General features: G+C 33.8%; 1 protein-coding gene across 1 annotated transcript in view; it reads right to left on the bottom strand.

The window, feature by feature from the left end:
• Positions 1-260: 260 nt before the first annotated feature.
• Positions 261-26595, bottom strand: part of LOC126743328 (putative gustatory receptor 28b) — a 40128-nt gene continuing 13793 nt past the window's right edge. Inside the window, exons 2-6 of the mRNA XM_050450364.1 lie at positions 16690-17167; positions 12895-13220; positions 5589-5657; positions 2566-2655; positions 261-825 (exon numbers count right to left, since the gene is read on the bottom strand). Of these exons, the coding sequence (XP_050306321.1) occupies positions 748-825; positions 2566-2655; positions 5589-5657; positions 12895-13220; positions 16690-17089 (963 nt within the window). The 5' untranslated portion in view covers positions 17090-17167 and the 3' untranslated portion in view covers positions 261-747. The remainder of the gene's footprint in view (positions 826-2565; positions 2656-5588; positions 5658-12894; positions 13221-16689; positions 17168-26595) is intronic.

The raw sequence follows: 26595 nt of genomic DNA, 5'->3' as shown, positions 1-26595 counted from the left end.
TGTTACAGAGACAAAGAGTTGTCTGTTTAAGCAATAGAGGTTAGAAGAAATTAATGATATGACATATCGTCTTGTATATAAAAAAAAATAAATTATTAACAAGAGGATATAGACAATTGTTAAATGACTTTTCGTATGTAAATCGTCTCAACGAGACCAAGGAGCGAGGGGAAAAGAGTACTAAATCCAAAAGAAATAATGAACATTTCTTATTTTTTTAAATTGAATTTATATATTTTAAAACAAAAAACTCTCAATTCGTGCGTTGTATGTAAGTTTTACGAAGAATTTAGAAACAGGTAAATGTATATAGAGGATGTTTCATTAAGGGTAGCGAGGTAAGATATCTCAGCAATGAATAATCCATAAGGGTTTAAATAAAAAAATCGGTTATCAAAACAAGGTTGAAAAAAAAAAGATTCGTAACTTCTATAGCTAGGAAAAAACGACGTTTTTCTTTTTAAACATCTCAGAAGTTACAAATAGTCTCGCTATGATTCCACAACTTTTTGCTTTAACACTTTTTGCTATAAAGTGTCAAATTGGAGAAGAAAAAGTTTAATGAATTTCCAATAAAATTGTTTCGGAGCGAAAAGTTATGATACCTGGCCATATATAAAACACCCTGTATATATTACCCAGATCACAAAAATCTAACTTACTCATTCTATGATGCTTTAGTAAACAATATGAATAAGATTTTTATACTTAAATTAAATGCTTCTATTTCGAAAGGTTCCGTTAATCCTAAGTTTGCGTAATCTTTTGTTTTTGCCCATGGAATTGCGCTAGTATCACCAGGTATGTCGTACCAGCCGAAACGGCCTGAAATAAAAAATATCTAATAATAAAAATACGATTTATTATAATTGTAAATTTGTAATTTATAAAAAATATCAAGCTATACGAAAAAGACACGAACTACTGACGCAGCCTTAACTACTTTCTATATCAGTAAAATAATAAAAACAATAATATAACAATAATTATTATTAAGAAAGGGCCAAATATAATTGATTAATAAATATTGATTTAAAACATGGAGAATATAAAATAAGAACTAATGAATAATAATAATTTGATAATTTAGTTATTGAATAATTCGTACATACTGCACGCTGCACTGTTAAATTTTAAAGCGTTTTTATTTTTTTAATTATTGAATATTCTGTAGCATTATCAAACTGTTATCGGCGAGAAATTAAGTCAACAAAACAGGAATAGAATTCTAGAAAAATAATGAATAATGACCGCATCGTCGTTTACTAATTTACTTATGAGTAATTACTTATTTGTTAGTAATCCAATTAGTTAATAACCACAGATGTAAATAGCTCCGCACGGAGCTATTTACATCTGTGTTAATAACCATAATCCAATTGACGTTGCGAAGCATTTTTTGTAAAAAGAACATTTAGTTGAGAGTTCTGATTAAGAATAACTTTGATTAGGATAAGTTCCATCACATTTAAAATAATAATATCTTAAATTGTTCTTTGAATAATTTATAACTCTCTAATGATACTGATGTTTGATATTGCGCATTCTAGAATGGAGGCATAATAAATGCAAAAAAGGCTTATTTTACTTGCTTTAGAAACAATTGATTCAATGTTTACAAATCACAGTTTTATTTCAAATAGAATACCAAGATCTTGATAAGCCGTTCTAATATGTTATTTACATAATATTTTTAATTTTTGCAGTATATATTATGACCGCTCAGATACCATTGATACAACTTCTGTAAGTGCCTTTGAATCCTTTTACAAGCATCTTCAGTTTATACTTTTTACCAAACCTTTTTACAAATTTAATAAAAATCTCAGTAGGATCAGAAGTTAGGTTGAGCCTAATCTATTATTGCTATTTGAATCTCGTTTTCAGTAAACTCAATCATTTTTATATTTTGAGACGCAAGTATGTTTTGCTTTCTAGAGGCTTCTTGATCTAGGCTTACAAACGGGCTCCTGAAAACGTGGAAAATAATTTAAAAATATTTAGCTTAGTCCTATTATTAAATGTCATATTTTTGACGATATTATTCGAATGTTTTTTATTGTTTATATTTTATTTGGTAAGTATTATTTCTAATACTGGATGATGTGGAACTTCATGAGTTAAGCTATTTTTCAACTTGACAATTTGATTTACCAAAAAAAAAATAAAATACATCTGGTAATTTTTTTCAAGAAAAGTGTTAAGCTTGTTTACACAACTATAAGTGACCCAAATATGTAGATAATGTGTATAAGATGAAATATTAAAATCCCTTAATAAACATACTCGTTTGCCCTCAATAAAATTGAAAGATAATGTTGCATTAAATGCTTTCTTTGTCATTAAACCTTAGAGGTGGAATATAAAATATAAATGGAATGTTTGAGAGATTTGAACACCTTTTCTCACAAGGCTTATGACAGGGAATATCAGATATTGTTTTAATCATTGGGATTTAGCAGTAGGCTGTTAGTGACGTATAAGTATGTTGGTGGATCAAGAACAGTAAACAAGGACCAATAACAACCTTAACCTCTAATCAATATACAATATTATTAATCTTACCGAAGATATTAGAGTTAAATCAATTTTAAAGAAGCCCATAGCAGTAAATTTTACTTCATTGGAAACTGTATACGCATGAAAGGTCCACAGCTAAAAAAAAACAAAAAGATAATTATCGAAGTTTTCTAAATTTAAGAAGTATATAATTTTAAATTTAACTTTATTAAATAAACGCTTGGACATACATTTTGATAAAAGATAAAAGTTTAAATAGTTCATGGAAAAAGTCTATCTTTTGTTCGTTTAGAAAATGCTAGCGTAAGGGTTTTGAAGGATCAAAAAAATATTAGAATCATTAATAAATCATTAATCCTATTTACTACTATTTTTTTATTAAATTTAATAGTGGGTAGAATACCAGTTATTCTCAACTTTTTTTTCACATCTGAGTAATAGTTTAAAAACTTAGTTATTAATGTAGACGTAGCCTTACTTTTCTATATATCTTAAATGACTTCTTTTAGATTACTTTTATTTGTGGTATTACATTTCCTCATCTGAATTTTCATTCTACAATATTTAATAGTTTACTTTCGACCAGGACCATGGGAGTTGGCCAAAAACCTATTTTTAGCGATTTCTTTTAGTTCACAATGCTAGAATATCTAAGGTTCCATAATAGTTTTTTAAAAATATTTAAATAAAGGAATCTGTTGTTTTTTTTTTGATGGAGTAATCTGAATACCTTTTGGAAGCCGGACAAAACATCCCCATAAAAGACTAAAACATTCACTATTTTTTATTATGGGTAAAATAGATTTCTATTGCAAATTATACGCTTAAGCAATTATACAGCTTGGGGAATTGAAAATTACGAATTGTCCCAAATTATGACAAGACTGCTTCCTCTCGTCTATGAGCCATGTTATGGCTCTTTATAACTCTTAAAGAGTTCAAATTACTACGTGATTTTATGGAGGCAATTCGGCAGTACAATGTAAATGTGATTTCGAATTTTGAAACATTCTTTTATGATTAGGATGGTCATAGATGCCACAAGTGCAAGAACCTTGGATTAAAAGGGTTCAGAAGCAAAAAGGCCTGAAAGAAATGGTTTGTAGTGACCAAGAATTAGATTCAAAACGATTAAGAATTTCCCGAGGACCAGTGGTGAAGAATGGGATTTTGTAAAACCAAGATGGAAAAAGCAAATGAAAGTGAAAATTCAATTGAAGTAGTTTAGAAACGCCTAAAAATATCTTGAGTTGCTTGGAAAACCAAGTACTTCCTGGCATTCAAATCCTCCTGACGTAGATCTGTGACCGGTCTAGTTTTAATAAGACGGTTGTCCTGATCATAATACGGTTATGTTAAAAAGAAATTATCTTACTTGTCTCATTGGTCACTTAAATATACATCTGCAGATCTCCTACATCTCCAGATTTATCCCCAAGTGATTCTTACAGTTACCCCCAATCAAAATCAGATATCTACTAACGCTGTACCGAATAAAATAACGTAGCAGGCGAGTAGCACAGCGCACGAAATTCATATTGGGACATTGAGATATTTCACCTATAAGTACATCTATTTGAGTAAAGATTGATTCCTCAACCTGTCTATCACGCATTTGATATCTCAACGTATTGCTTTATTGTTCGCTATGAGGGTAATCAAGTTGGGAGAAAAGCTAAAGGATTATTAACATGAAAATCAAAAGCACCTCAGTCTTTGAATCTTGCGTAGACAAAAATGTCAAATTAGGAAAAAAAGCGTAAAGTAAAACTTGTATTTATGTTTTTTTAGTTAAGTTAATTAAGTTATTATTTATTATTTTGGTAACTTAATTAACCAAGTTAATTAAGTTATATTATTTAAGAAAACACTGATGCTGTTATGTACTGATGCAAACAAGAATTTCATTTATTGACTACAATGAGATTTTAGTTCAGCTTAGATAAACTTTAGAAATAATTACGTTAGTCCCTCAATAAACAACACCTATTGCTTTGTTCAAAATAAAGATCAATTTAATCTTGACTGATTGTCTTTTTTTTAGGTTAGCGATGACATAATTGACAAGTCGTACAAGGATAAATGCTTTGGTAAACCCGCTTGAAACTACAATAATTCATAAAGAAAAATGCGAAATAATAATAATAACTAATAATAATAACCGAAATAATAATATCATGTTCAAAACAACTTAAATAACTTGTCGTTGTTAATTAAATACATAGCGGTACTTGGCTGCATAAAATATCCATGTTGTCATATAGTTCAATCGCCTGGGAAATAAGCGTTACACAACCCACAGTAATTTGGGAAGTGCAGAGAGTTCAAAACCACATACTTGTGCCTCTCCAGAGCCATAAGAATAACCTCTACGCCGGCGATCAAAGTGCTGCTAGGTGCACGGGTAATTCATAGAAACCTAAATAAAGTTGGAAAATATTCCAGTATTCCACCGTATTTCAGGCAGAAGTTGCCGCCAATGCTGTGCTACTTATATGCAAGAAATACCTAAAAAATATAGTTACATACTCGGACAGCCAAAATGCTATAAAGGCAATCTCCTCGCAAAAGAGCTAAGCCAGACAAATAAAATACTATTGAGTACCCTAGAGAGTATTATAGAATAAACAAACTCTATTATGAGTATCAGGTCATGAAGGCGACCAATGAAAATAAAGAAGCATACTAGCTAACCATTCTGCAGCAATGCAAAGGCACTTTTAAAGCGAAGATCAAAAGTGGGTTTATGAGACAATCCCACAGCAGCTAGCTTCAATTACAGTTTGTAGATACTACAATAAATCTCTAGAAGTTGCGGTAGCATAGGCCTGTTTATTTGGACTTGTTTATCTCTCTAACCCCTCGCTCTATACATAATCTAATCTAAGCTAATATATATCTAAGATTTCAACTATAATGCTTATTTATTTGACTGTAAAAAGTGCTTTATATGCAAAATATATTTTATAGATTTAAAAAAAAATGTTTTTTTCTTTTTTCAAGTTATTTAAACTTTTTAATATTCCATAAAAATAAAAATAAGTTATATATTATTAGTAGGTACTTACCACATCCTTTAAGCTTCGGTCGTTACATTGGGCTAATTGATCGCATAATAATATATTCGTTAGAGTTGCCTAAAAGTTGAAAGACATAATGAACAAACAGTATAATATTTAAGAATAATTAATAATATATACATAATTAATAACAAATTATGACAGCCCTAAGAATTTTTTTGCGTTTGCTGATAGCAGATTCAAATTGTTGCAGATTATTTTGGTTTGTGGTATTGATTGTTCTTCTTATGGTTTTTCCTACTGTATTTTATATATTGACTTGGAAGTATTTTCGCAATTGAACCAGGAGAACATATTTAAATGTATGATGTGAATGGGATGGATTTCTCTCATTATACTTAATCTTAACGGGGTATCCAACTTTATAAATATGATTTGATTAAATGGCTCATTTCTTCCTTATTGTAATTCATAGGGTGATAAAGACCAGAATTGCCCCTTTATATATATAGAACAATATGAATAGAATTAGCCGTTTTATGGGCCGACAGGATATAGTAGTATCATCCACTACAGCTTCTTAAAAATGCAAATGTGTATGAAGAGTTAAAATTTAGAACTCATTACGTTTGGTAGTATTTAATTTTATAATCAACGTCTTGCAATAAATAGCAAGTATTGCTCTTTGTTCTACAGTCATCATCGATTGACTTAACTAAAAAATATTTTATCTTAAACTCTTTAGATGAGTATAGTTCTATAGCAAGATATACTTAAGTAGAAAATCAATAGCTGTGTATCTTTTAGTTACCCTCAATCATCCGATTTTCCCAAGGCGCAGTACTAGTCTCCGTATACTCATCTTAGCACTGAAGTAGCTCTTTTCAGCTGTTCGCTGATCTCATGTATACAGGGTGTCCAAGATAAGGATCCTAAGCATGGGGATCTCGGTACCTGTTGGAGATACAGCTTCGGTTAAATTAGGAAAAAGTTGTGCACTTTGAAGCGCATTTACATGCCGTTGAGAAACTTCAAAAATTTCCATGGCCTGCTGAGATATTTGGAAAAACGGAAATTTGCCAATATCGATTTTATTTTTTCCTGGCTTTATTTTAAAAGATATCAAAAAACTATTGACACTTTCTCATTGACACTTTTGATGTAGTACGTGATGGCGCTTTTAAATTTTATATCCGACGTTTCGTTTTCGAGAAACCATCATCAACTTTATTTTTTTATATAGCGCGAAAAGAAAGTACACCCTGTATCTGATTCCATTTTTTATTACAAATTCAATGATGTATCACATGTCACTTTTTTTTTGATAGTTGAAAGGAAAAATGCAAATCTTCTATTTTTTTAGCATATTTTTTAAGTAAGCTTTGGAAACAAATGCTTTGACGTATGTAAATACCTGGTACCGAGTCTGTCACATTTTTCTTAATATCTATTTAGAGAGTGATGAAGCTAAATGAAGCATTCATTTGCATTGTACATTGTACTACTTATAAATAAAAAAATGTAACCAGTAATAGACAAATGTTTTATGATTTTTCTAACGATATGCAACAAATAATGAATACATTTAAAAAATAACGAAAAAAACAAATAAATTACGCATTTTATAAATTTAATTTAAAACAGAAGTTCAAACAGGTTTCCGTTATTTTCTAGACATAAGTATGACCTTCTTACAGTAGCAGTTAAAACATCACGCAATATCTCTGGCGTAATACTTTAAAAAGCGGCCGTCACACATTCTCGTAACTCCTGCTCAGTTCCAAAAGAATGTTGATAGACTCGGTTTTTAATAAATCCCTAAAGAAAGAAGTCCAAAGGGGTTAAGTCCGGGGATCGCGCTGGCCAAGACACTTCACTGGATGTTCCAATTCACTTTTCAGGAAAACGCTGCGAAAGGTACTGTCGAACTTGCCCAGAATTATGTGCAGGAGCCCCGTCTTGTTGAAACCATCAGCTATTGACTTGTGCCAGAGGTAAATCATCTAAGCAGTCTTCTAAATCATTTTGCAATAAATTAAGATATCGTTCTGCTGTTAATGAATAATGGTAAATAAATGGACCTAGTATTTTGGTGCCTAAAATTCCACACCACATATTAAACCCAAAACGTTGTTGATGTCTAGATATTTTCTTAACACGCGGATTTTGTTGGACCCAGTAATGACTATTGCGGCGGTTAAAGATACCATTATTAGTGACCATACTTTCGTCGGACCATATTATTTTTGATGAAAAATTAAAATCCTCTTCACAGGCACGTGTATACCACTCACAAAAATGCCGACGTCGTTCGAAATCCCCAGGTTTAAGTCCTTGGCAAATTCTAAATTTGTAGGGGTGATATCTGTTTTTACGTAAAATAAACTGAGCTGTAGATTTGGCCACCTAAATTTTTTTCAATTTGCCTGGTTGATATCTCGGGGTTTTCAATAACTGCTTGTAAAACATTATTTTGAGTTTCTTCAAGAGATTTCTTTTTTCGAGATTAAACAGGCTTTTTAAACGAACCATATTCTTTTAAATTTCGAGCCAACTCTAAGAAAATGGATTTACATGGTTGCTTTCTATCTGGAAATTTATTAAGATACATTGCTGCTGTATTTACAGAATTTTGTAGCACAAAATGTAGCACAACAGCATGTCAAACTTCTCTTCATGACTATAATGACCACCAGGCATATTTGAAGATAATAACACAATTTTAGCAATAATAACGCCAACAGTAAATAATAATAACAATAATTACTCAACAAACAACACCTCGACAATCACGGTAACAACAACGGCAATTAATATTTAATAAAAAATATGTGACAGGGTAAAAGGTATTTACGTCAAAGTGTCAAAGCATTTGTTTCCAAAGCCTACTTAATAATATGTTTAAAAAAAACAAAAATTGTATTTTTCCTTTTAACTAACAAAAAAAATGTGACATGTGATACATCGTTGAATTTGTAATAATAAATGGAATCAGATACAGGGTGTACTTTCGGAAACGAAACGTCGGATATACAATTTAAAAGCGCCATCACGTACTACTTCAAAAGTGTCAATGAGAAAGTGCCAATAGTTTTTTGATATCTTTTAAAATAAAGCCAGGAAAAAATAAAATCGATATTGGCAAATTTCCGTTTTTTCCAAATATCTCAGCAGGCCATGGATATTTTTGAAGTTTCTCAACGGCATGTAAATACGCTTCAAAGTGCACAACTTTTTCCTAATTTAACCGAAGTTGTATCTCCAACAGGTACTGAGATCCCCATGCTTAGGATTCTTATCTTGGACACCCTGTATTATGTATACAGGGTGTGCCAACAAGGTGTACGGCTAAGACAGCGCCTTAACTATACGAGGTAGAGCAAAAAGTTGTACAGCAAAGTTGTACTTTACTTTGATATAACGTTTTTAAAATTTACGTGCGGCGTTGCAACGTAATTAATTTTTTTATGTTATTTTTTGCCTTTTAGAGGGTTCGTTTAAAAAATCATAATTAACTTAAAACTTATTCTGCGCCTATGAAATTTGTACCACAGTTAGTCTAGGGTACCTCCTCTAGGCTGACTATGATAATTTGTAATTTTTTAATACAGGGTGTTTTTAAAGAACTTTCAAACTTGCTGAAATTAAATACGCAATATCTCACATTTTTCAAATGGAACACCCTGTATATTTTTATCTAATTAAGTTTGTCCCTCAAATACCTTAATTTTTGATTTAATATGTCCTATAGCTAAACTAAGTACTTTTTGAGATATTTTAACTTTTCTGAAAAATACTATGCATAAAACGGGTATTCTTTAAGTTTTGATCAAGATTGTTTAGAAAAAAATTAAGAATTAAAATTATTACTTTTCCTACAACTATTAATATTATTATTATTATTACATACTTGAAAAATTAACCAACACAATTATTCACGTAAACTGCTAAAAAAAACAGCAAAATTACATGACATACTAGGTAGGTACTTACGTATTTTTGCATAAATGTACATCGTTACACTAATTTTAAATTTTAAAGATTAATTACAATTATTATAAATTGTGTTCAATATGACCTCCTAAATTTTGTACGCAAGCGTTTACCCTTTTTGAGAATGAGTCATTAACCTTTTCCAACATAATTGGCGTGACTGTTTGAAAAATCTCTCGAATTTTATTTTTTATATTTTCACTTGTGGTAGGAGTTGTTTGATAGACTTTTTACTTCACATATCCCCACAAGGAAAAATCCAGTTTGGTCAAATCTGGGGACCTTGCGGGCCAAGGGACCGGCCCACTCTCCCTATCCCCCGGTCATCAAAATGCTCATTTAAAAAATTTCTAACAGAAACCAAATCCTATCTCGAACATGGTCAGGCAACGTTTGTAGAAGGACATTAAAATCGTTTTGTAAAAATTTTAAATACATTTCACCCGTAAGATGTCCATTACAAAAGTGCGGCCCAATAACGTAATGTCCTATTATTCCTGCCCAAACATTAAGCGACCATCTATGTTGATGATGAATTTTTCGGGTGAAGAATGGATTGCTGGTGTCGTAATAATGAAAATTATGTTTATTAACACTGCCAATATTATGGAATGTAGCTTCATAAAAAAGCACAAAATTAAAAAATTCAGGCTGACTACTAGTGACACTACATGTGCACCAATACGCCTATCCGGCGGGCAAATTCACGGATCTGGCCCTACACCACCTCGTTAGGAAGGTGGAGGGCGCTCTGGGTAGTGGCAAGGCCTGTCTGGGTGCGTTTTTAGACATTGAAGGGGCGTTCGACAACACCCCTTTTGCATTAATCTGCCAAGCACTCGAGAGCCGCGGCTCAGAACCCTGTTTGGTTAGCTGGATAGAGGCCATGCTCTCGAAACGTCATGTATCTGCCCAGCTCAACAACGAGATTGTCGAAACGTTGGCGGCTAGGGGCTGCCCGCAGGGAGAAGTATTGTCCCCTACCTTGTGGTGCCTTGTGGTCGACAGCCTGATAAATCTTCTAAACAATGCTGGCCTATACACACAGGCCTACGCTGATGATCTGGTAATCCTTTGCCCAGGGGAGACGCCGTCTCAATGCGGGGCCCTATGATGAGAGCCCTGCGTATGGTGGACACATGGTGCCTCTCGGGAAAAGCAGAGCTCCTACTATTCACGAGGAGACGTAACTCTGGCACGCCCCCTGTTATATCTCTAGGTGGCGAGCAGCTGCATTACTCCAGGACAGTTCGATTTCTGGGAATCAAGTTGGATCCCAAACTCTCCTGGCACGATCATGCAGACACCAGAATGAAGAAGGCCACCTGCGCGCTATGGACCTGCAGGCGGGCTTTCGGCAATAGCTGGGGTCTGTCTCCTAAGATCCTCCACTGGATCTACTCGCGCATTGTGAGACCTCTTCTCACATACGGGGCTATCGTTTGGTGGCCACGTACGGAGAAAGCGAAAATTCGTGCTCAACTGGACAGAGTCCAACGTCTTGCATGTCTCAGCATAACGGGTTCCATGCGGACGGCGCCAACTAAAGCGCTTGAGACTCTGCTGAGCCTTCCGCCTCTGGACCTCGTTGTGCAATTCGAGGCAATGAGGACTGCGTACAGGCTATACGTCCTCGGCGAAGTACGTGCTGGCGAGACCGGTCACGCAAAAATTTGGTCACGGGCCATACAGGAATGTCCTCTCCTTCTGATGGGCAGTGACTGCATGACTCCAGTGACTGTGGACTGCGAGGGATTCGTGACGCATATTGCAGGCAGAGAGGAGTGGCAGCATTCCAACAGACCTGCATTGCTAAACAGGGGGACCATCTGGTACACAGATGGCTCCAGAATGAATAACAGAGCTGGATCAGGGCTTATTGGTGGGATCCCACATACCAGTAGGGCATACTCGCTGGGGGAGCACGCCACTGTCTTCCAGGCCGAAGTATTCGCTGTATTAAAATGCGGACAGAAAATCCTAAGCTGCGGACACCGCAATACAGTCGTATCAATATGCTCGGACAGCAGAGCTGCCATTAAGGCTATCACGGCCGCAAAGGTAAGCTCCAAGCTTGTACTAGAGTGCATAAAAGTCCTGAAAAAACTGGTACAGGTTGGATGCAGGGTCCAGCTCGTCTGGATACCTGGCCATGCAGGCCATGCAGGTAACGAACAAGCGGACTCTCTTGCCAGACTGGGATCCGCGAATGTGCCGATGGGGCCGGAACCCATAGTTGGTATCGCCAAATGCGTTGCGGTCGCATCAATGAAGGGTCTGCTGGACAAGTGGACCCACCGAAGATGGACTGAGTCCCCTGGTATGAGACAGGCCAAAGCGCACATAGGTGGGCCCTCTGCCTTTCTCATCAAAAATCTACTACGCCTAAAAAGACGCGAAATTCGGCTAGTGACAGGTCTTTTAACCGGTCACTGGCACTAAAGAAACCATCTCCATACTATCGGTATTGCGGACAACCCGGAATGCCGATGGTGCTGTGAGGAGGATGAAACCGTTGACCATGTAGTCGGGGAGTGCCCAGCACTCACGCGCGCCAGGTTCAAATACTTGGGTAACACTTTCAGTGTACCGAGCGACTTTAAGTCCTTCAGACCAGAGAGCCTTATAGGTTTCTCTAAGGCCGTTGGGCTCTGGTAACCCCCGGTGGGACATGACACAATATGCACAACTGCCTTGGCAGCCCACTGTTTCGTCAATTCAATTCAAGGTATTTGAGGGACAAACTTAATTAGACAAAAATATACAGGGTGTTCCATTTGAAAAATTTGAGATATTGCGGATTTCAGCAAGTTTGAAAGTTCTTTAAAGACACCCTGTATTTAAAAAATTACAAATTATCATAGTCAGCCTAGAGGTGGTACCCTAGACTAACTGTGGCACAAGTTTCATAGGCGCAGAATAAATTTTAAGTTAATTAAATTTTAAGTTATTTAGATCTGTCCATCATCAGTCAAAACAGTGAGTCTACAATCTACTTCCAGCTTCTGAATTATGCAAATTTCATACTTTATTAGAGATTTTCCTATATGGAAATATCCATCAATTAGAGCTAAGCATTCCAAGTAGTCTTTCAGCAGTGATTTCCTGATGAAACTCTAGCTTATTATAGCCTAAATACAAAAATTACATAACTTTAAAACAAACAAATAACCTGAAAAAATTGACTCACGCGCCGGTGTTATATTTTTCTCCTCTTTATAAGTACTTTTACCCTTCATACAATTTTTTTAATTTATTATGTTCAAAGTATTATTATTTTAAACTAACTAAATGATATTTATATTTTATAAATATAAGATTTATTTAATTATCTCTAAGACACTTAATTAATTAGTTTTACCTCTTTTGCTAACCTGTCCGCCGATGCACATATATCAACAAATCTAACAACATAATATAATCCCCATATAGTCTGCGTAATAATATTATGTACTGTAGTTGGGTTTGTATTAACGAATCCTCCATAGATGGCAAAATAGAAATTTAATAGTGTATTAATCAAACATGCAGTTAACGAAACCAAAAGCTGAATACTGTAAAGTTTGTTTAAGAGACTGCAGGAGTCACAAAGTTTGTGGTGACATTCCCGTAAGTCTACTATTGATTTTAGGTGAGCTTGTTGGTGATAGTTCCACGACGCAATAGACTTCTTGATATTCAAGTGAACTAAAATAAAAGTTAACAAGAAAAAGTTCAGGAAAATTATGTGTCATAGCAGACATCACACAAGACTTATTTTTTAATTAAAAAAAACTTACGTAAATTAACTACTTTGGAAAAACATATTTTAGGCGACCAAAGATTTATTATCTTTATGTATATATAATATATAATATATATAATATATAATATATAATATATATATATATATATATATATATATATATATATATATATATGTATATATATATATATATATATATATAATATGGTGCCTCTTTATTTAGTATTTATTAACGTTTGCCACTAATTTACAAAAAAATCTACTACTATCTCATCTACTCCAATTATGATTAGCGTAATATCAAATCAACGTAGATTTTGCAAAATATAAATAATACTGATTGAATTGCAAACACATCGTCGAAGTTTTTTAAAATACACAGAATCGTGGTTAATGCAACAAAATGAAAGAAATATTTTCCTAATGCTACAAATATAAAACACAAAAAAGCCCATATATGTCTCCACTCCAGAATTCACACACGAACAGAACAATATATTGAAGGCAAATCATAAAAAATCTTTACTACATCTTGAACCAAAACCGAAATTATAGACATTTCGGTTTATTTATTTGTTTTTAATGGACCTTTCAATGTGAGGCACAAATGAAAGTTTTCTATTAAAAATTATTCTAAATAGTCTATGTTGAATTAATACTATAGTCAAATAAAGTACGATTGTCATACTTAGCAAATGTTATTGAAAAACATTTGAAAGCACTTACATTCAAACCATTAAGTTTGCATCACTGTACCGCACTTTACAAATCAAATTAATTTTAGGATATTAGCAAGAAAAATTCACAATTCTTCACAAAAATGTATAAGTCATTAATAAATAGAGTAAAGTTTGATGGACTTCCATTGGTCAGATGCAGAAAAAACCGTTGAATAAAAAATTATTTCGTCTGAATTACTTTTGACGAAACTAAATGTAATTTCTTTAATGCTGCTCACTTACAACTTTGCACGATTCTCCAATAATATTAAGTAATCAGCCAGGAAACCTAACACATCAAGCAGCTATTGTAGGTTAGTTGGACGATTCGGAAGTATTGTTACTACCCATTATATGCCAGGCGAAGGACATGAAAGGATATTAATATTGCGGATGTAGTTAACTTAACTTGTTAGAAAGTAGCATAATCTAGGGCTTAAATAAACAATATAGCAAACGGCTGCAGGAATGCTAAGAAGCTGACTTGGAGAAATTCCACTCTCAAGTTTGATTCCGCCCTAACTTATCACTCCCCTACTAAGAGTTGTTTCACCTCTTCGTTGCCTGTCCCTGCTGCATTTTTTTTATTATTCTAGTATACAGGGTGATTTTCAACCTATGCGCATAAACTTGGGAAATGATAGCTGATCAGTAATAATGAGTAATAATGAAAAAAAATGTAGTAAAATATTTTTAGTTTTGGAGATCCATATTTTTTTAAATAAAAAACATGTATTTTTTAACGTGTTTAATTTAAATTAATTTAAAGCAACTGTTCGAAGTTGTTTCCATTATTTTCGATACAGACTTGAGCTCGTCGAATCTATGAAGACGAACATGCATGGGTCAAACCAGGCTGTAGGCGAATTACGTTACTGGCAGCGTTTATGCGATGTCGTCGCTCTTGCTCAGTATCAACTTCGTTTACATACACCATTGTTTTCATATGACCCCACAAATAAAAGTCTAATAGATTAAGGTCAGGCGAGCGAGGGAGCCACCCAACTGGACCATCACGGCCTATCCATCGTCCGGGAAACACACGATCTAAATGTTGTCGCACTGGTCGTGAAAAATGTGGTGGAGCACCATCATGAAGAAACCACATGATCTGCCTAACGTTGAGATTCACATTTTCAAGGAGCACTGGTAAATTGTTGCACAAAAATTCTAAATACGGAGCACCAGTCAAACGATTTTCCAGAATAAAAGGTCCGATGAGCATCCCGTTCAGAATTCCACCCCATACATTAACAGAAAAACGTTGTTGAAAGTATGTTCTCCGTGTAATATGCGGATTTTCCAAAGCCCAGTATTGAGTGTTATGAAAGTTGAAAATTCCATTGCGCGTAAAATTTGCCTCATCCGTAACTAAAATATTCATGGTAAAGTTTGGGCTTAGCTGCTGGTGATGTAACAACCACTCACAAAAGTGTACTCGAAGCGGCAAATCTCTTGGAAGTAGGGCTTGTACCCTCTGCACTTGAAACGGGTACAGCAACTCGTGCCTTAAAATTTGCCAACTTGTAGATTGCGATATTCCAAATTGCGCTGCAATTGTCCTAGTGCTAATTCCAGGTTGTTCTTCGATAACCTTTAAAATATCCTCCTCCAGATTTAGAATGTACCTAGGTCTAATAGCTCCTCCATCTTGTCCAGCGGCCGCAAATTGCCAGTTTCTCTACCCCGCTGAATAACACGTAAGAAAGCCCCACGTCTCGGGTGAAATCTTTGGGCATACAGATCAGCTGCTGCCACTGCATTCTGATGCGTTTTTCCGTAAACCAAAACCATGTCGACAAGTTCTTCATTTGTAAAAATGTGCGTCATTACATTTGACGCTTTTATTTTGTTCGTGTGAAAATAACGATCGAAAACGATCACAGCCACCAACAAACTAAGTACTGCTAAAGATTCGAAACAACAAATTCCCAACATTATGACTTGTTTACTATCAGGTATTAATAAACAAAATAAGTTCGTCTGATACACGTTCTGTTGACATTTGTTTAACTTTATTTCGGAAACCAAAAATATTTTACTACATTTCTTTCTCATTATTACTCATTATTGATCTTCCATCTACCATTTCCCAAGTTTATGCGCATAGGTTGAAAATCATCCTGTATATTCATTAAAAATCATATTATAAAACTTCTTCTATTGAATAGAATGCGGAAACCACTATCTTCATAGTTAATTTTAAGTCGAAAGAACCCTAAAAAAAGTAAACCGAAATAGAGGAGAAAAAATGCCAGAATACCTAAAATAATTATATTTGATATTATACTTTTCGAGAGCGATTCAATGATCAAATAATAAGGAAATTTTGTAAAAATAATATTTTCCCATTCACTATAGCAGTTGCCCTAGCGGCGGTTCTGAGAATTTGAAAACAATATTCAGCAACTTCTGAAGAGACCACCTCTTTGACAATTATTTTTTCTCTAGGCCTTATACATGCCGAGAGCTATTTATAGCGGGCATCGTGGAATTGCCACATTGACTATTATTTCTTTCATATTTCTAGAAAATTTTTCGTGTATCAAAATTGATGTGGAGCAATGTAAAGCAATAAAAGAAAAATATTTTAAAATTACTTTGTCATAACTACGAAAAGCGTGTACAAAATATGAATTCATTATTTAACCATGAAAAGTTAAATGCATTGTATTTAGTACAATATACTTACCACTGCCTATCCCATAATTCCGTCGTAGATGCTCATTCACGATCTCTAATCGGTTTTTTAATATGTAACACAGATATGAAAATTGCGTTTCCAAACAAACAGCAGAAAAGTTATTGTAATGGTTGAAAGTAAGTATTATATATTTTAAGACGTTATGTTTCTCGTTAAAATTATACTGCATATATGCGGTATACAATTGATAAGGTACAGAAAGCATTATTATTAAGAAAATCAAAAATTTTGCATAAGAATAGTCTTTGCAGTTAATATTTCCAAAATCTACTGATTGTTTTGCTTGTTCAATTACATTAAATAGCTTTGGTAGGCTTTTATGTAATAAACATATGTTTAATACTCTTAATGCTAAAGTGCTAGAAGAGATGACTAAAGGATTAGCCATTTTGATAACGAAGTCGGGTTCTTCATTACTTAGTTCGATTTCAGTATGATTTCTGCTATTCAGTGAATCCAGTTGCCGCTAGAAATAATAACATATAGGTAAATATATATACATATACATTAGTTAAATATAATATATCAGTAAAATAACATGATTTTAATGATTTGTTTACGAATCAAATACGTATCACCTTCAAAGAAATATTTAAAAAATAAATAAATATATGTATGTAGTTATCATCTGGGATTAATAGCTATTTCAGTTTCAAATTAATAAATTTTTTTTCCTGCTATGATGCGACAAATATGGTTAAATCGTATTTTGATGCTGATAAATATGAGGAAAATATAATTGACCAAATGTTTATTTTTTGGAACTTGTTAATAAGCCTGATTAATAAGGAGAGAAACACAGAATTTTCAGATGTTATCACGCGTCAGCATTTATTACGATTTAGAGCCCGAGCCCTTTAATAATGTGATTTGACGTCCACGGTCCCCGAGTTACGGGTACCAACCCGCCACCTTATGCCGACCCTGCATACTTTATTTAGAAATAGCTTAGTTTGTATTGTCATCATTTTTAGAATCTATAAATATAATGTAATAGACAAGAGCAATAATAATTATTATAGTAATTGATGTAGTCATTATCTATCAATCAAGTTAGTTGTAAGTTAGTTAGTGCCTGTTCTCAATAAATTTGTTTTTTAAAGAAGCAAATGCTGGTTGTTGTCCTATAACTGGCACAGTCGGTAGTTCGGTCTTTCCAATATTGGACAAAAATCGCCATATTTGGGTCCGTTTCTACGGTTTGAAGACCGCCACAATCCCTGGAAGCTGAAAGAAGACCTGCAGAAACCTTCAAAGAGCAAAAATCGTCGGAAGTACCTGCAGCGATCCAATTGAAGCAACCACCCGTTCAGCACCGGATTGAGAACAGCTATAGTTTAGGTCCTGGGAATACAAAAATCGATTTCTTTAGGAAATTAAGCTAAGAGACAAATGGAAATTTTGGCAAGAACCTTACTGTAAGTTAACATTTTTCCTTACTATTATTTTTAAATCCTTTTGGTGATATATTTTTGCATTTATTTTCGAGTATGTTGGTACATTTTAATATTTACCAAGGAGTATTTTATTTTATTTGAGTGCAATTTTAATTGAAGTTTTTACCATTTATTTTTATTTCTTTATAAAAAGACGCTTTCCCTTTTTATAACCTTTATTTTTACAATTTTTACAGTTAATAATTGTAAATTTTACTAGATTTTTGAATTTCTTTTATGTCTGAGCATGAAATACTTCCGTTGCAGATGAAAATGAACGTAGAATTAAGTTAGCACACTACGAAGATTTTGCCCTTAAAACATTTTTAAATGGATTACCTTACCAAATCCAACTTGTTGTTAGGCTAAGAAACCCTGACACTTTGGAAAAAGCAATTTCTTTAGTCGTAGAAGAAGAGAACTTTCTTTATTTTTCTCAAGGCAAGAATTTTCAACAAAACTATTCAAGACCGCTTACTTTACCACCCTTACCACCTCGAAATTTCCCACATTCTTCCAGGCATCAACCCCAACAACGACCAAATACGAATATTCCAACCTCTAATTTTCCATATAGAAATGCTCCTCAACCGACCCCATTACCTCAAAATATTTTCAGCTCTAATGTACCACAAGATATTGGATCAATTCCCCAAAATTTAAATCGTTCAAATTTTCCTCAAGGCCCCGTTTATCTAGGCAATAACTTCCAAAATAGATCTCGTACTGACTCTATTTCACAACCTTACCTTTTTAGAAGTAGTAACAGCTCTACTTTTAGACAACCCTTTCTACCCCCCAAGTAGATCAAATAATTTTAATCCCCGAGCAAGCTCTATTATTCGAAGAAATCAACCTGAGCCTATGGATACAAGTTCTGGCAAAACTATTATCCATAATAATTTGGGATCCGCTTACCCCGATTATTCAGAAAATAATTACTACAATCCTGATAATTATTTCAATGACCCCTATATTAATTTAGATTACAATAATTATTCTGATTATGACAGTGAGATTTTGTCGCCACATGCACAAGGTGCATTCCCAGAAATTCAATACGATGAACCTCATGATAGTTTATCACACCATCAAAGTCATCTACCTCATAGTTTCGATGAATCCTACAATAAATCTGAACAGCAAAATTTTCACGAAACCACAAACAACGAACCCGTAACATAATATACCTTAAGGATATCAGATCAGATTTACCGTACGTTTACATCCCAGAAATACAAGCATATTTTTTAATTGACACTGGAAGCTCGAGAAGTTTGATGAGTCCGCAACTAGCATACAATTGTTTCAGGAATCACATTTCAAATGAGATATTTAATATACAGACAGCACACGCCAATTTCTTTCACGATGAAGTTGCTAACATCCCTATTTTTAAATTATTTAACACCCGTGGCTCACACAAATTTTATTTATTTAGCTTCTCTCAAAAATATTATGGATTGATCGGTACTGATCTTTTAAAACAACTAAATGCTAAAATTGACCTAAAAAAATAGGAAACTTTCTACACAAAACTCTGACCTTTCAATAATTTTCGAAAATTCAAAAGAAATAACCAATAATAATTCCAACAATTTTTTTCAAAACTTTTCTATAATAATTTCACCAAGATCGCAAGAAGTTATTAAACTACCTGTGACTATTGAATCTGGTTTAGGAATTTTTGATTACATAAATTTCGAAAATGGAGTAGAAATTCCAAAAGCATTAGTAAACATTTCTAACTTTTACGCTTATACTATGGTCACTAATTCTAACGAGATCCCCGTCGAAATCAACATAAATAAATCATTTAACGTTGAACCAATAAATTCTTTAGACATACATTTTTGTCAAAAAATGGAAAGTGAACAAAATCTTACAATCGAACATGACAATTTATTAAAAGAAAATCTGAAAAATTTACGCTTACAACACTGTAATAAAGAAGAAAAAGAAAATCTCAGAAAAGTATGCTTTAATTTTAGAGACATTTTTTATTGTGACAAAATCCCATTAACTTTTACAAACCGAATTCAACACAAAATAACCTTAACAGACGAAAGCCCCGTTTTCACTAAAACTTACCGCTACCCCGATATTCACAAAAAAGAAGTCAAGGAACAAGTTTCTAAAATGCTAGATCAAGGAATTATTCGAAATTCAGTTTCTCCCTGGTCCAGTTCGATATGGATCGTTCCAAAAAAGCTTGATTCTTTTGGCAAACGCAAATGGAGAGTCGTTATAGATTTCAGGCGATTAAACGAGCGCACTGTAGGAGATAAATACATCTTTCCCAATATTGCCGATATTCTGGACAAACTTGGTCGAAGTCAGTATTTTTCCACTTTAGATCTCGCCAATGGTTTCCACCAAATCGAGATGGATCCACATGATATTTCTAAAACCGCTTTTTTTACTGAGTCTGGACATTTTGAGTTTTTTCGAATGACATTCGGTCTTAGAAACGCACCCTCCACCTTTCAGAAAGTGATGGATAACATCCTACGTGGCCTCCAAAACGAAATCTGCGTAGTTTATCTCGATGATATAATAATATTTAGCACATCCCTTGAAGAACATCTTTCTCGTCTAAAACAAGTTTTTTCACGACTTCGTGAATCGAATTTTAAAGTTCAAATGGACAAATGCGAGTTTCTCAGGAAAGAAGTCCAATATCTCGGACATGTCGTTACATCCAATGGAGTCAAATCAAATCCAGATAAAATATGTGCTATCCAGAAATTTCCAAAAAAAAAAACCCAAAAGAAATTAAAACCTTTTTGGGTCTTCTAGGCTATTACAGACGTTTTATCAAAGACTTTGCAAAAATAGCTAAACCCATGACAGCTTGCTTAAAAAAAGATTCAAAAGTAGTTCATTCTCCTGAATTTATTCGATCTTTCGAGCATTGTAAACAACTGCTAATTAATGCCCCTATCCTTCAGTACCCCGATTTCGAAAAAGCATTCATCCTTACCACCGATGCAAGTAATTTTGCAATAGGAGCCGTTCTTTCACAAGGCAACGTCCCAAATGACAAACCTATAGCTTATGCCAGCCGCACACTTAATGATAGTGAATCCAGATATTCTACTATTGAGAAAGAACTTTTAGCAATAGTTTGGGCATGTAAATACTTCCGCCCTTATCTCTATGGAAAGAAATTTAAAATTTATAGCGATCCTCTTGTTTGGCTTTTTAGTTTAAAAGAACCAAATAGTAAACTTATAAGATGACGCCTCAAGCTTGAAGAGTTTGATTACGAAAAAATCTATAAAAAAGGTACTCAAAACACCAATGCCGATGCCCTTTCCAGAATTCAAATAAACGCTTTAGAAAACGAAAGCATCATTAACAATCCAGGCGAAATCAACAACGACATTTTTGATTTTTTGCGTAATATGGCTGAAAATCCCCTCGAAAATCAAGATACAATTTATTCCCGCCCTTATCTACCTGAATCGTAATACTTTAACCCGCAACCATCGACAAGCACCAACTATAACCCCAACCCGACCATAAACCTTAATGAAAACGAACAACAAAAGTCTCCAAAAATTAAAATATTGCAAGATATTTTAATAAGACCAGCTAACAATAACACGAATTTAGAAGTCATAGACAATACCCCAACTTTGGCAACACCGCATTCATGCAGTGACCCTGATAATCTTAGCGAAGGAATTAAAATACTAGATATATGATAAATAACAAACCACACCAAATGATTATCTCTAGACATAAATAGACTTGATGTTATACACGATAAGTTCGAACATCTAAAACTTCTTTTAGTAAAAATGCCTAAGTCAAACGACCAACTAATATTTGATTTACTAAAGACCTACACCACCGGAAATAAAACCTTTTATCTATATTTTTATGACGACTGACTTTATTTAGATTTTAACAGAGTGTATTTAAAAAAATTCTATAGCTCTGGACTGAAACTAATTAAGTGTAAAAAAATAGTCACTAACATACAAGAATACGACCATAAAATATTAGTAATAAAATACCAACATGAAGGCAAATGTAATCATAGAGGAATTAACGAAACTCTAGAACACCTTAAAAGAAATTACTATTGGCCCTCCATGAAAATAGATGTTACAAACTATATTAATGATTGCGAAACATCTCAACTCACTAAATATTCCGGAACAAAACCTTATGTTCCTCTAGTTCTAACCGAAACAGTCGGCAAACCTTTTGAGTTAATTCACATTAACGTATTTAAATTCGACAATCAAGACTTCCTAACATTAATTGACCCCTTCATAAAATTAGGACAAACAATTCCAATTTTTGGAAAAACTGCTATCGAAATATCTAATGCCCTAATAAAATACTTTTCATTTTATGGCATCCCCCAAAAGATTATAATGGACAATGGTTCCGAATTTAAGAATGAAACTGTACAAGAATTACTAAAAGCGCACAAAATCAAAATACATTTTACTACACCACTTCATCATGAATCTAATTAACCTGTTGAAAGATTCCACTCGACTCTAATTGAACACCCGCGAATTCTTAGACACAAACATAAATCAGATAATGTATCTTCTTTAATGAATTACGCAATAATTGCTTATAATAATTCTATACACTCAACAACAAAGTTTACTCCCTTCGAACTAACCCTTGGACATATTAATTGTAGAGATCGCTGCGATATTATAGAACCAACATTCTATAATGATTACGTTAACAATCACAAGGAAAAAGTCAAACATATTTACCAAAAAGTGACAGAAAAAATCGATCAAACAAAAAGAAAAATCGTAGAAAAGCATAACACTGCCAGACCAGAACAAACACAATTTAAAATAGGTCAAACTGTTTATATAGTTAACAATGCTAGAAACGAAAAAGACAATAAGTTTAAAGGCCCCTACGAAATACTACAACTATTACAACATAATAAAGTTAAAGTAAAAAATAAACAATCTAAAAAGGTAACAACAATTCACGTTAAAGAATTAAGAAAATTCCCTGTTGTTACAGAATCCTCACCCTCGTTGGAAGAGAACTAGCCCTTCCCCAATTTCATAACCTCAACTAGAACCCTGGACTACTACCACTTAAACTCGGCAATGCCCAAAACACAGCAGACTCTTGGTCTTTTGTACAAATTTTTGACGTAAGTGACATAATCCAAGAAACCAAATACAAAATACATAGAACAGACTTTTATAAAACTAAAAGAATCAATTCATAAATTCTTTGATAATAACTCCTTTTTAAACTCCTATAATCTTGTCAATTCGTTAAGTGCTAAGGTAAACTTACAAATTGAACAACTAAATCCTTTATTTAACAACCGAAACAAACGTAAACTTATTAACGGTTTAGGTTCCGTTATAAAATCCATAACCAGTAATCTCGCACAAGAAGATGCTGAAAAATATGACAAGGCTATTGTGGAAATCTCCAATAACCAAAATTCGCAAAAAACGTTTATAAAAGAACAAATAACTGTATCTAAAAAATCTGTCGAACATTTCGAAAGCATAAGCAAAAATTTGTCACATAATCAACGTATTTCAGAAAATCGTATAAAAAAAAATCTAGAATTGGTAGTTAAACAAATAAATTTGAATAATACAAATACCTACTCTTTCTTTTTAAGTGAAATACTTGTCTCTCAAGTGATAAATGCGTTTCAAAATATATACTATATCTTGGATAACATCGAAATAGCGACTACATTATCGAAATTAAATATATTTCACAGCTCAATAATCGACCCAAGAGAACTTCTAAATGAAATAAAATTAATTGGCCCTAACTTAAGTAAAACTAAGTTACCATTTGCGGCAACTTTAGAGAACATTTTACTATTCGAAAAAATTGTCGAAATTAAGGGTTATACAAAGGAAAACAAAATATTCTTTATAATAGAGGTACCTATAGTTGAACTTGAAAATTATGTACTATATCACCTCTACCCTTTGCCCGTACCCTTAAATTCCATTTACCAAATAATTATCCCTCAAAGTCAATACCTTATCCTAAATGAATACTCACATGTACTGTTCAATGCCAAATGTCAAGAGGTTGCTACAGAAATCTACCTCTGCAAAGAAAACAGGCCTTTGAGCGTATCCGAGGATCCGCCATGTGAAGTACAAATAATGTTGTATTCAAAACATCCCTTAAATTGTCGAGCCATTCAAACCGAGGTCAAGTCTTTGAAAATCCAGAAGCTGGAACAAGAAAAATGCATAATTGTTTTACCCCAAAAAACCGTAGCTGTCCAACAATGTGGCCACAATAAAGAAAATATCCCAATCCAAGGTACCCTTGTCCTTGAGTTAAACCCTAGCTGCACTATACAAATTCAGGACTTCCAGATTAAAAGTTTCCACGATACAAACACCCATTTTCACAACATTGAATTACCCAAGCTCACCTTAGACTTAAATGTTCGCCCTAATGCTATTGATTTACAGCCCTTTGACCTCAATAGCTTAAACTTCGATGAACTTAAGAACATTCAAACCATGATGGACATCCAAGCCAAGAAAATGGAAGGAACCAGCCAAGGACCTGTCCATATAACAAATGTTAGCCTATGGATTATCATCCTGTATATCCTAATGACCACTGTAGCCGCCTTTCTGTTGCTAAGAAAGACAAGAAAATTAATCCAGACCAAAAGAAAACATCCCAACCAAACCACCACCACGACCAGTGACGACGAAGAAGCCCTACAGAATCCGAGCCATATTGTCATATAATTCACCCCTGGGCTCATTTCTTAGGAGGGAGGAGTTACGGGTACCAACCCACCACCTTATGCCGACCAATACTTATTTAAAAAGAATTTATTTATATATAAAAGAAATTTTATTTACTTTATTTAGAAATAGCTTAGTTTGTATTGTCATCATTTTTAGAACCTATAAATATAATGTAATAGACAAGAGCAACAATAATTATTATAGTAATCGATGTAGTCATTATCTATCAATCAAGTTAGTTGTAAGTTAGTTAGTCCCTGTTCTCAATAAATTTGTTTTTTAAAAAAGCAAATGCTGGTTGTTGTCCTAAACTCCCGCTAGAATAAGGAGTTTTTCAAATAGCGCCCTCGAACAGAGGCTAAGGTAATCAATGTGTGGCAGCGATTATTTACTTTTACTGCCAATTTGTTTCTTGAGATCAAGTTCATTAAATTCTATAGTGCTAAACCAAAATTATAAATACTTTTGACAAAAGAATTAAGGATCATTTTTTCGTGGATTCGGGCTGGGTGGCATAAGTTTTCGATTTTAGATACTCCTACAAAAAGAAATCAATGGGAGGCAAATCGGGAGATCTCTCGTGCCATTTAATAGCACTCCTTCTTCTAGCACTTCACCAGGTAAATGTGTCTAGGAAAATTAAATTTCATTGCACGGAGACGCGTAGCTCAGATCTAAAAACCAAAACGCTATTTTTGATAAAAATTTAATGCCTTTTCAAAAAAATCACAACATACCCTTTTATTATGATCAGTAAACAGACCATTTTACCAAGCGAATTTATAAGGTGACTTTCCTAAAAAAATTGACCGCGGCTCGTAGTCAGTTTGTGTTTATTTATTTTTACAAATGGGACCTACCGTGTGGAGTGACGCGCCAATGAGGTTTTTGATGCGAGCTATCAGATGCATTGACAAGACGTATCCCGCCATGCCAGTCGTCTGGCTTGGCTCCATATTCGCGCAGTCATATATACGCGGGGCACGGATGGACTATATCCATGCCTTTTGCAAAACGGGTTAGTCAAAGTCAAAGTCAAAGTCAAAAATAGCTTTATTGTTACGTAACATCATCTGTTGTTAACAAAGCATTATATAAAATCTTAAAGATAGTTGACAACATAATCTTTTACAAAAATATAAAAATTTTAACAATTCTTACATACATAGAATATAGAACCACACCCAAAGAAAGGGTAGTAGGAATTCACATTACGCTGCACAAAACTCTTCACTGTCAAAAAATTGTATTTAAAAACTCGTCTACAGAATAAAATGCTTTAGCAAGCAAGAGTTTCTTTATATTTTTCCTAAAACGTTTTTCACAATTTATTAGCCTTATATAAAGGGGTAGGTGGTTAAAAAGCCATCTGCCCCCGTACACAAAAGAGGACTTAATCTGCTCACTTTTTGGGATAGGCAGAGGTAAAGAGAAGGTTGTTCGGAGATTGTAATCCGAGGAGGGGGGGCCAAGCTGATGCTGATATTTTTTGTGGATAAGACAAACAGTCTCTAAAATAAAAAGGCATGGAAATGTCAGGACAGAGTGTTTTAAAAATAATGGCCTACAGGGGCTACGAAAACGAGCTGCACACATGTAGCGTATGGCTCTTTTTTGCAAAATAAATAGAGAGCTGAACAAATAATGAGAGCACACACCCCAAAACACAATACCGTATCTCAGATAAGACTCAATAAGAGCAC

The sequence above is a fragment of the Anthonomus grandis genome, chromosome 12 (assembly GCF_022605725.1).
Source record: "Anthonomus grandis grandis chromosome 12, icAntGran1.3, whole genome shotgun sequence".
Classification (NCBI taxonomy): domain Eukaryota; kingdom Metazoa; phylum Arthropoda; class Insecta; order Coleoptera; family Curculionidae; genus Anthonomus; species Anthonomus grandis.
Note: the sequence above shows the minus strand (reverse complement) of the source record. Positions and strands in the feature narration are given on the sequence as shown.